General features: G+C 41.8%; 2 protein-coding genes across 3 annotated transcripts in view; one reads left to right on the forward strand and one right to left on the reverse strand.

Annotated features, from left to right (window-relative positions):
* GPATCH11 (G patch domain containing 11) overlaps window positions 1–11,037 on the reverse strand; it is an 18,472-nt gene extending 7,435 nt beyond the window's left edge. Inside the window, exons 1-7 of the mRNA XM_010838607.1 lie at window positions 10,885–11,037; window positions 5,198–5,272; window positions 4,427–4,653; window positions 3,237–3,278; window positions 2,364–2,484; window positions 2,152–2,242; window positions 867–983 (exon numbers count right to left, since the gene is read on the reverse strand). Coding sequence (XP_010836909.1) covers window positions 867–983; window positions 2,152–2,242; window positions 2,364–2,484; window positions 3,237–3,278; window positions 4,427–4,653; window positions 5,198–5,256 — 657 coding nt within the window. The 5' untranslated portion in view covers window positions 5,257–5,272; window positions 10,885–11,037. The remainder of the gene's footprint in view (window positions 1–866; window positions 984–2,151; window positions 2,243–2,363; window positions 2,485–3,236; window positions 3,279–4,426; window positions 4,654–5,197; window positions 5,273–10,884) is intronic.
* Window positions 11,038–11,100: 63 nt separating this feature from the next.
* Window positions 11,101–11,282, forward strand: part of HEATR5B (HEAT repeat containing 5B) — a 103,260-nt gene continuing 103,078 nt past the window's right edge. For both annotated transcript variants that reach the window (XM_010838608.1, XM_010838611.1), the window contains exon 1: window positions 11,101–11,186. The gene's annotated coding sequence lies outside the window, so the exon portion shown is untranslated. The remainder of the gene's footprint in view (window positions 11,187–11,282) is intronic.

Below are 11,282 nucleotides of genomic sequence, written 5' to 3' on the forward strand. Positions count from 1 at the left end.
CTCCAAAATCACTGCAGATGGTGACTGCAGCCATGAAATTAAAAGACGCTTGCTCCTTGGAAGAAAAGCTATGACTAACCTAGATAGCATATTTTTTTTTTTCTTTTCTAGATAGCATATTAAAAAGCAGAGACATTACTTTGCCAACTAAGGTCCGTCTAGTCAAAGATGTGGTTTTTCCAGTAGCTGTGTATGGATGTGAGAGTCGGACTATAAAGAAAGCTGAGCGCCGAAAAATTGGTGCTTTTGAACTGTGGTGTTGGAGAAGACTCTTGAGAGTCCCTTGGACTCCAAAGAGGTACAACCAGTCCATCCTAAAGGAAATCAGTCCTGAATATTCATTGGAGGGACTGATGCTGAAGCTGAAACTCCAATACTCTGGCCACCTGATGCAAAGAACTGACTCATTTGAAAAGACCCTGATGCTGGGAAAGATTGAGGGCAGGAGGAGAAGGGGACGACGGAGGATGAGATGGTTGGATGGCATCACCAACTCTATGGACATGAGTTTGAGTAAACTCTGAGAGTTAGTGATGGACAGGGAAGCCTGGTGTACTGCAGTCCATGGGGTCGCAAAGAGTCAGACATGACTGAGCAACTGAACTGAACTGGAGACTTTTTGGTTGTCACAAGGGGGATGTGCCACAGATGCTCTGAAATTACTTACAATGTACAGAACAGCCCCACAACAAACAATTACTCAGTTCAAAATATTAATTGTGCCAAGGCTGAGACACCCAGCTTAAGGAACTGGTGCCAAAACATACATTTAATGTGGCTGATTCATATTGGTGCCTGGCAGAGGCTAATACAATATTATAAAGCAATTATCCTCCAAAAAAAAAAAAAAACCAAACAAACCATACACTTAAATCTTCACTCTTATATTCATCTTCATCTTGTTCTTTTTCTTCCTCTGTCTCTTCTTCAGTTTCCTCTTCAGGCCTCAACCAGTACCATGCCTCCCTGGGAACTTGAATATTCTGAAAATGTAGAATTATTCCCAATTAAACAAAGCTAAACATAAAGATTATCACAAGTTTGTTCATGTCAACATGAATTCACTCTTTCAACTAAATATTTACTGCTTTAAGTTCCACACCATGGAACAGTGCATGTGAGTTCAGTTGCTCAGTTGTGTCTGACTCTGACCCCAGGCTCTTCTGTCCATAGTATTTTCCAGCTTAGAATACTAAAGTGGGTTACCATTTCCTTCTCCAGCAGATCTTCCTGACCCAGGAATCAAACCTGAGTCTCCTGTGTCTCCTACATTGGCGGATTCTTTACCACTGAACCACCTGGGAAGCCCTGTACTATGAAACTATAGGGATGCAAAGCCCAGTTAGAATACTGCCTCCCAACTGCTGACAATCTAGTAGGGAAAAGAAGCTATGGGGATAAGTATCTTAATGCATATAAAATGATACATATAGCTAAGAAATCTTAAGTATCATGACATATATTCAAAATAACGTGCTATGGAAATACTGAAAAGTGAGAGAATGCTTCCAGCGACCTATTTACATATAAGGGAAATTTTAGAAACATTTTTGAGACTTTAAATGAAGTCACTTTATTTTGCTGGTAGGTGAACCATCAAAATAAAAAAATTAAAGAAAAATCAAATCAAAAATTGAATTTTGAGAACTACTGAAATCTGAAATAGCATTCTACATGATGTTACTAGTTACAGACATGGAAGTTACTGAATATGGACTGAAAATAGGCTATTCTGATTGGCCAAACATTCAGGTGCACAGAATTTCCACACGTAATAGTTATGAGTAATCAATATTCAAATAAATGGAGAAGAGTTAAGTGAAAAATGGTATTCAATGCTTAACGATCATTCAGACTATGTTCCTGCAGTGAACAAGTCGTTATCGTGCATACCAGTTATTACAGATCAACAGTGCATCTGAAAGTTTTAACAGGCAGATACACTAAGCTTGGAGTTCTCTCTCTCTCTTTAAAAATAAAGTATGGCACATTCCTGGTGGTCCAGTGGTTAAGACTCCACACTTCCAATACAGAGGGCACTAGTTTGATCCCTGGTCACAGATGCTGTGTGGCGAGGCCAAAAAAAAAATACAGTAAATCATACTGGGTGCCAAAACACTTCACCAAACTGAAAGCAGGTAAAAGGCTTACCTTCTGAGTATCCAATTGTTGACAGGCTCTCTGACTTCTTCTAAGATCTCCTTCTAGCTTCATTTCGTCTTGCTTATTTTTAAGTCGAATTCTAATTCAAAGAAAAAAATAGCACACTAGAGGTCTGTGCTCTCTTTATCCATGTTAAATGCCCAAATGCCAGGAAACATACCACAATAAAGGAACGATGAAACTACAAACAGCTCAATTACCGAAACTGTTCTGCTGCTCTTTCTTCAGCTTGGCTTTTCATGTGAATCTTTCTTCTATAGCTTTCCAATTTTTCCTCTGCTTTCCGTTTTAATAATGTCTCATGACCAATGCCACTTTTCCCTGCTCAAACAGAAAACACTGATGAGAAACTTACTGACTTTGTATGTCAAAATGTGACAACTTAAATTTTTTTTTTTCTGGCCATGCCTTGCAGCTGGCAGGATCTCAGTTTCCCAACCGGGAATTTAACCCAGGTCCTTGGCAGTGAAAGCATGGAGTCCTAACCACTGGACTGCCAGGGAATTACATAAATACTTACAAATTAAATGCAATTCTAACTTTAGTAAAATTACTCAAAATCATTTGATAAGAAGGACAGGAGAAAACATTGGAGTTTTTTTTAATCCAAATTCACAATTTGATTTTCACAAAGATTATCAGTCTGATCTAAAAAGATGTCAATACTATACACATTTTTTTCAAATTGGGAAATAAGTATCAAGAGTCATGCTTTTATATAAATATGATGAACAAATAAAAAATATATATTTTTCTCTTTAATTTGTCCAATTATTAAGAAAAACATTTAGTGGATAAATCAGGACACTTTTAGGACATTCAACAGATAAAAATAGCTTTGTATTTTTAATGGTTACAACAATTTTCCCGTTACTTTTATGATTTAAATTTTATTTTATACTCATTAAAATTTACTTTTATTTTTAGTTTAAAAGGTCTAGGAGTTTAAGAAACATTTTACATTATAAGAACTGTAATACTATCACCATAAAAAACTATTTATTAAAGTATATGTGCTATATTTAAGAATAAGTTGCTATTACCAGCAAACAGCTGCAACAGTAATTACACACCTGTTTTGACATTGAGAGGAATTGGTTCAACAATACCATCTCCTAAAAAAAAAGAGAACGAGACACAAATTACTTTAGAAATTCTTCCTCAAACTATTGGTAGATGCAGTATGCAACTTTACAATGTTCTATACATATCCCTTCCAGTTTCAGTGATACTCAAAATTGGAACTGAACATCAATACTCTATAATCAACTACTTCCCTTGGCCTTCAAATACTACGTCCTCAATAAAGCTGATGGACAGCCTCCGGTGCCACCTAAACGTAGGAATTTGCATTGATATATATACAAGAGGGTGGCAGCCTTAAGAGAGAGCAAAGCCTTGCTAGGGAAGTCAAAGCAATGACAATAAAGGAGAGAAGAAGAGAAAAACAGCTTACAGAAGATAATATGTATATGACCTCTATCTCTTAATAAGCAATCTCATTCCTAAAACAGAGGTGAGAACTGAGCTTCTCCAGCTGAGGGGTCACCCAGGCAGCTGCCACACGTACAGAGCAAGCAGGCCGGAGTCCTGCCATCATCTCTAGTGCTGCTCCCCTGTCCTTTGGGCCACTGAACTTTGCTTTCTTTAAGATATTTTTGATGTGGGTCATTTTCTAAAGTCTTTGTTTTGGTGTTTTTGCCACTCGGCATGTGGGATCTCAGCTTTCTGAACAGGGATCAAACCTACCCCACTCCGCATTGGAAGGTGAAGTCCCAACTACTGGACCACTAGGGAAGCCTCTCTTTCTTTTTTAAAGAAACACTGATTTATCTATTTGGCTGTGCTAGGTTTTAGTTGCAGCATGCAGTGATCTAGTTCCCTGACTGGGAATTGAAGCTGGGCCCCATGCATCGGGAGCAGAGTGTTAGCCACTGAACCACCAGAGAATGCCCAGGGCCACTGCACTTCTTAACCCTTCTCTTGTCATCATTCTTAGCTGCTGCTTCTAAGGCAAGCCTCATCCATCCCACTCCTTCAGGGCCAAGTTGGGCTGCTAAGCAGCTCTGGATGGCATAAGTCTAAAGTGGCTATGAGAAGATGGAAGTTCTCCATAAGCTTGCCAGTACACAAGAGACCAGGAAGCTTAAGTTGTTTCAATTTCTGCATAGATGGACAGAGAGGAAAGAGTCATCACTGGTCGCCATCAATAAGTTACCATTTGGTGGTTAAGAACAACTGTTCATTTCTGGCTCTGACTCACCACTCTTGCCGAGGGCCTGACCACTTTTATACCCCATTTTCTGAAGTAGAGCAAACCCTTTGTTTTCACAGCCGAGTGCGTTCTTCAACCCCATGTCACGTCTCTCTTGTTCTTCTTCTTTTATACTCTTCTGTCTGTTTTTCAGATTCGCTTCCTGTCTCTTTTCTTCTTTTCGACGGGCTTCCCGGATCTGCCTCAGCATTGGCAAGCCTGGTCTGATGTCTTCTCTGAAGAATGAGGGAAAAGGTTATTTTAGACTAGTACATGAAAGTTTCTCATAACTTTGCCACTTACTCCCTTGAAACTACTTAATATTTCAGTGCCACCTTTAGGAGCATCTCTGTTATCACCACTATTAGAACATAACCAATGTCCTGTGAGAATGGCTGTTTTGGTAAAAACGATGAGGGCTGGTATTACATGGTAAGAAACAAAATGTAGTTGAAAAAATAAGAAATAGTAAGACCAATTTTTCTAGGAGGTTGGCAATAATAAAAGGCAACTCTCAAAAGTAGATACAAGAGGTGAAAAGATGAAATAAAGGAAAAGAGTAAAATGTCCTTGGTAGTATAGAAGGAAAAGAATTGAATGCCGAAGTAAAATGCTTAGTATTAGAAATATCTTTGTATCATAGACATGTAGGAAATGTTCTCATGAAGCAGTAAGATGAAATTTCAAACCTTGCCTTTAAAATCAATGGCATTGCTTAAAAATCTCCAATTCCTTAATGTCTTACACATATCATTATATGGGGCATGCACATTTACTTACTGGACATTAATGAAGGAATCAGACATATAGTCCTCCTCTTCTGCCATGTTCAACTTCATATGGCGGCAAAAGTATCTACAAAGCAAACAGGATGAAGTAACAATTTTTTTTTAAGAGGCAGATTCAAGGTTTTATTTTAAACCCCAACATGACCACCTACTAGATGTGTGCAATCTTGAAAACATTACTGCACCTTCTTCTACCATCTATTTTTAAAATTTATTTTTAATTGAAGGATAACTGCCTTACAATGTTGTGTTGGTTTCTGCCATACGACAACATGAATCAGCCATAAGTGTACATATGTCCCCTCCTTCTTGAACCTCCCTCCCAACTGCTCTCACTCTATCCCTCCAGGTTGTCAGAGAGCACTGTGTTGAGCTCCCCGTGTTATATAGCAGCTTCCTACTAGCTACCTATTTCACATGTGGTGTGCATGCATGAATGCTAAGTCACTTCAGTTGTGTCAGACTCTTTGTGAACCTATGGATTGCAGCCCGCCAGGCTCCTCTGTCCATGGGATTCTCCAGGCAAGAACACTGGAGTGGGTTGCCATGCCCTCCTCCAGGGGATCTTCCCGACCCAGGAATAGAACCTGCTTCTCTTACGTTCCCTGCATTGGCGGGTGGGTTTTCTACCACTAGCCCTACCTGAGAAATCCTTTACATATGGTAACAACTACTAATTTTCAGTTTACCAAAATGGAAATAAACTTGCATGCATCCTCAGCTGTGACCTTTCTCTAGAACCCTACTCCGTATTCAAGTGCTCTTTTGACATCTTTCTGGGTTGAGCTCTCAAACTCAACAATCCAAACAACTCATTCTCTTCCCAACCCCGATTGCCTTTATCTCTGTATTTGCAAATTAATGTTGCCACTATCTCCCCGTTCCTGACCTCTTATAAACCTCTGTCCACTCTTCTTCCACATTATCCCTCATGGGCATTTTTTTCCTTATAGTTGTGACCACTACTTTAGTTCAGGCATTTCTTTCTCACCTGAACTGTCACAACTGCTTCCTAATTGGTCTTGTTGCCTTTGGCCTCTCCTCTTCCAATCCACAGAGGTTCTCTATGACCTCTCCAAAGTGGTTTTTTTTTAAAAAATATATATAAGTCAGGGCATGTTACTTGCTGGTTTCAAATCCTTCAGCAGACTTTCCCCTGTGGGCAGTGGAGGAACCATCACTTTCACATGTTGGCAGGAGAGATCCCCCATAATCTGACCTCTGACTCTTTTTCAGGATTCATTACTCATGCCACATGGTCTCATTTGTCCTCTGAACACACTGCAGACAATTCATTCCTCCTAGGCCTAGGCTACCCGCCTTTACAAAGGCCTGTCTTGACCACTCCAGGTCTCTCTCCACAGCACTTCATGTTCAAGCTGTTCATTGGTAACTAGATATAGTTAACACTTCACTTATATGGAAACACTTTTGAGGACCGTTTTAGCCAGAATAGTTAAAATCATGTAATAATTAGCCCTTAAAGGGATAAAATAATTATCCAGAAAAGTGTACTTTAAACTTTCCTGTGTATATGAATTGCCCTGGGATTTTCTCAGGGCTTCCCTAGTAGCTCAGCAGTAAACAGTCTGCCTGCAACGCCAGGAGCCACAGGGAGACATGGGTTCAATCCCTGGGTTGGAAAGATACCCTGGAGAAGGGCATGGCAACTCACTCCAGTATTCTTGCCTGGAGAATCCCCACGGAGAGAAGAGCCTGGTAGGCTACAGTCAGTCCACAGGGTCGCAAAGAGTCGCAAAGAGTCGACATGTTTCTCAAAATGCAGAGTCTGATCCTGAGCTCGAGTCCAAGGCTCTGCATTTCTAGCAGGCTCCCAGGTGCTGTCAATGCTTCTGGTGCAGTTGCTGGATGCAAAAGGGAGTCACTTGCTACAGTGCACACATGCTGTTTCGGCCTGTTCATCATCCTTCCTTTTGGAACTCAGCCCTCTGCCTTCCTTGTGGTTCTACTGGAGGGTAGCAATTAGTACTCCCTGAGGCATAAGGTGGCCAGTTATAGTACCCTATCCTAGTAAGAGGGGAGGAGATGACCTAAACAGGGCAAATAAGCATCTCTTTCCCTGTTGTTATTCAGTTGCTCAGTTGTGTCTGACTCTTTAAGACTCCATGGACTGCAGCACACCAGGCTTCCCCGTCCTTCACCATCTCCCGGAGTTTGCTCAAACTCATGTCCATTGAGGGATGCGGGAGCTGTCGTCTATGGGGTCACACAGAGTCGGACACGACTGAAGTGACTTAGCAGTAGCAGCAGCAGATTTGTCATAGCTTTTCTTCTAAGGAGCAAGTGTCTTTTAATTTCAGGCTGCAGTCACTGTCCACAGTGATTTTAGAGCCCAAGAAAATGAAATCTGTCACTGTTTCCATTGTTTCCCCATCTATTTGCCAGGAAGTGATGGGACTAGATGTCATGATCTTAGTTTTTTGAATATAGGTTTAAACCAGCTTTTTCACTCTTTCCTTAATGATACTTACACATGGATTGTGGTGGGAAAGCGTTCTCTTTGTTGGGATTTCTGAACTGGAAGTATGTGAAGCTGGGCTGTGGGTGCTGTCTTTATATATTATATACTGCATTTGTGGTAATTCACCCAGTGTTTCTAAAGCTCAGATTCTTCATTGATAGTAATAGTATTTTTACACATAATGATTTCAGTTCAGTTCAGTCGCTCAGTTGTGTCCAACTCTTTGCGACCCCATGGACTGCAGCATGCCAGGCTTCCCTGTCCATCACCAACTCCCAAAGTTTACTCAAACTCATGTCCATTGTGTCAGTGATGCCATCCAATCATCTCATCTTCTGTGGTCCCCTTCTCCTCCTGCCTTCAATCTTTCCCAGCATCAGGGTCTTTTCCAATGAGTCAGTTCTTCACATCAGGTGGCCAGAGTATTGGAGTTTCAGCTTCAACATCAGTCCTTCCAGTGAATATTCAGGTCTGATTTCTTTTAGGATGGACTGGATCTCCTTGCAGTCCAAGGGACTCTCAAGAGTCTTCTCCAACACCACAGTTCAAAAGCATCAGTTCTTCAGCACTCAGCTTTCCTTATAGTCTGACTCTCACATCCATACATGACTACTGGAAGAACCATAGCTTTAACTACACAGACCTTTGTTGGTAAAGTAATGTCTCTGCTTTTGAATATGCTGTCTAGCTTGGTCATAGTTTTTCTTCCAAGGAGCAAGCATTTTTTAATTTCATGCATACAGTCACCATCTGCAGTGATTTTGGTGCCTCCCCAAATAATCTCTGTTTCCATTGTTTCCCCATCTATTTGCCATGAAGTGATGGGACCAGATGCCATAATCTTAGTTTTCTGAATGTTGAGTTTTAAGCCAACTTTTTCATTCTCCTCTTTCACTTTCATCAAGAGGCTCTTAAGTTTTTCTTCGCTTTCTGCCATAATGGTGGTGGTGTCATCTGCATTTAGTTCAGTCGCCAGTCAAGTCCGACTCTTTGCGACCCCATGGACTGCAGCACACCAAGCCTCCCTGTTCATCACCAACTCCTGGAGTTTACTCAAACTCACGCCCATTGAGTCGGTGATGCCATCCAACCATCTCACCCTCTGTCGTCCCCTTCTCCTCCTGCCTTCAATCTTTCGAAGCATTAGGGTCTTTTCAAATGAGTCAGCTGTTTGCATCAGGTGGCCAATCTGTGTATCTGAGGTTATTAATATTTCTCCTGGAAATCTAAATTCCAGCTTGTGGTTCATCTAGCCCGACATTTCGCATCATGTACTCTGCTTATAAGCTAAATAAGCAGGATGACAATATACAGCCTTTACATACTCCTTTCCCAATTTGGAACCAGTGTGTTGTTCCATGTCCAGTTCTAACTGTTGCTTCTTGACCTGTATACACATTTCTCAGGAGGCAGGTCAGATGGTCTGGTATTCCCATCTCTTGAAGAATTTTCCACAGTTTGTTGTGACCCACACAGTCAAAGGCAGTGTAGTCAATAAAACACCTACCTAATATATCAAACATTTTCATTCTATTTCATTACCATTAACGACTTCCCTGGTGGTCTAGTAGTTAAGCCTCTGTGCTCCCAATGCAGGGGTATGGGTTAAATCCTTGTCAAGGAACTAGATCCCCCATGCTACAACTAAGTAGTGCAGCCCTACAAATAAATAGATAAAAATAACAAGAAATATTAATTACCATTAACAGCTCTGTAAGATAGGTACAATTGTGCTGTGCTTAGTTGCTCAGTCATGTCCGACTCTCTGTGACCCCATGAACTGTAGCCTGCCAGGTACAGTTAGCCCTGCTTTAATTAAGACTCAGTATAGGTAAATAATTTGCTTAATACCACACACACACACACAAACCATGTCTCAGAGCTGTTTCTACTGAAAATAGGATTAGATTATTTTTAAGGGACCTATTTAGCTCTAAAGGGCTATGCAGACAAGAATAGGGGTTATAGGTCATTTAAGCCCCCTTTTTATGGGTACAATATGTTTCCCAGCATCATCTATTCCCATGAAGCATAAGGATAAACTTCACAAGGTGATAATACAGACAGAATGACAGTGGCTAGACAGCAATGGATTTCCCTGGTAGCTCAGATGGTAAAGTGTCTGCCTACAATGTGGGAGACCCGGGTTCGATGGAAGACAGCAATGGAAGTGATGAGAAATCATCGGATTCTGGGTATATTCTGAAGATAGGGATAATGGGATTGGAGGTGGCATGTGAAAGATTGATGCCAAGGGTGACCCTAAGGCTTTTAGTTTGAATATCTGGAAGAATGGAGTTACCAGTTCTTGGAAATGGTCAGATTACAGTATCAGGTTTTGTTTTTGTTTGTTTTCTGGCAGAGAGCAGGCGGGAGGTGTCAACAAGAGTGCTGCTTCACCCCTGTGTTCATAGCAGCTCTTCACAACAGCCAAGACATGGAAATAACCTAAATGCCTGCTGACAGATGAATGGATAGAGAAATGGATAAAGAACAAAACAATGCCATTTGCAGCAACATGGATGCAACTAGAAATAACCATACTAAGTGAAGCAAGTCAGAAGGAGAAAGACAAATACCATATAATCTATGTGGGACCTAAAATATGACACAAAAGAACCTATTTATGAAATAGAGACAGAATCATGGACATAGAGAAAATATACTGGTGGTTGCCAAAGGGAGGAGGTAGGAAGACAGATAGATTGGTAGTTTGGGAGTAGTAGATTTAAAGAGAATGTATAAACAACAACACCTTACTGTATAGCACAGGGAATTACAGTCAATATTTTGTGGTAAGCCATAATGGAAAAGAATATGGAAATATATATATGTATGTATAAATGAGCCATTTTGCTGTACAGCAGTGGTTGTACCTTACAATACACAACATTGTAATTCAAACATACTTTAAAAAAAAACTGATGCTTCGTATGTAGAGTCTCATTACACATCCAAGTGAAGAGATGGACTAAGTAGCTGGATGCACAGAAGAAAGATGACAAGAAACGCCTCAGTCTCAAACACTCCCTGCAGGGACCGCCGATCCCTTCCCTCCTGGCGCCCCTCCTAGCTGCAATCGTCCCACAAACTTGATCACTCGTGGGTGGGAACATAGGAGATGGTGTGATGGCTAGTTACAGCCAGTGGACAGATCACCACTCTTTATCATTCGACAGGCGCCCACAGCCCCTTACCTGGAAGCTCTACTCGCCCCAGGCCAGCTCTAGAGAGCGCTTGCAGCGCAGACACCCACCAACCTAAGGACCTCCGGGCCTCGGCTCGTTTCTGAGTTTCCGAAAACAGGACCAGTTGGAAACCTACAGCAGGCGGGGCTTGGCGGGCGCGGCTAAGTGCGCTTGCGCAGGCTCAGCCTTCCGCGCACGCGCTCTCCCTGCGCTTCCTGCCGGCGGGAGTGTGGGAGGCGGGGCATCCGGGTCCCTCGGCGGCTGCTTCAGCCCCTGGAGCTCGGCTGAGGCGCCCCTGCCAGAAATAGGAGGTGAGGCCGCCGAGTCTGCAGCTAGAGCCTGGGCGTTGACACATCCCCTTCCCCAAAGCTCCCGCCACCACGTTGTCAGAGGGCTGGGGACGGAAT

The sequence above is a fragment of the Bison bison genome, unplaced genomic scaffold (assembly GCF_000754665.1).
Source record: "Bison bison bison isolate TAMUID 2011002044 unplaced genomic scaffold, Bison_UMD1.0 scf7180017864100, whole genome shotgun sequence".
Classification (NCBI taxonomy): domain Eukaryota; kingdom Metazoa; phylum Chordata; class Mammalia; order Artiodactyla; family Bovidae; genus Bison; species Bison bison.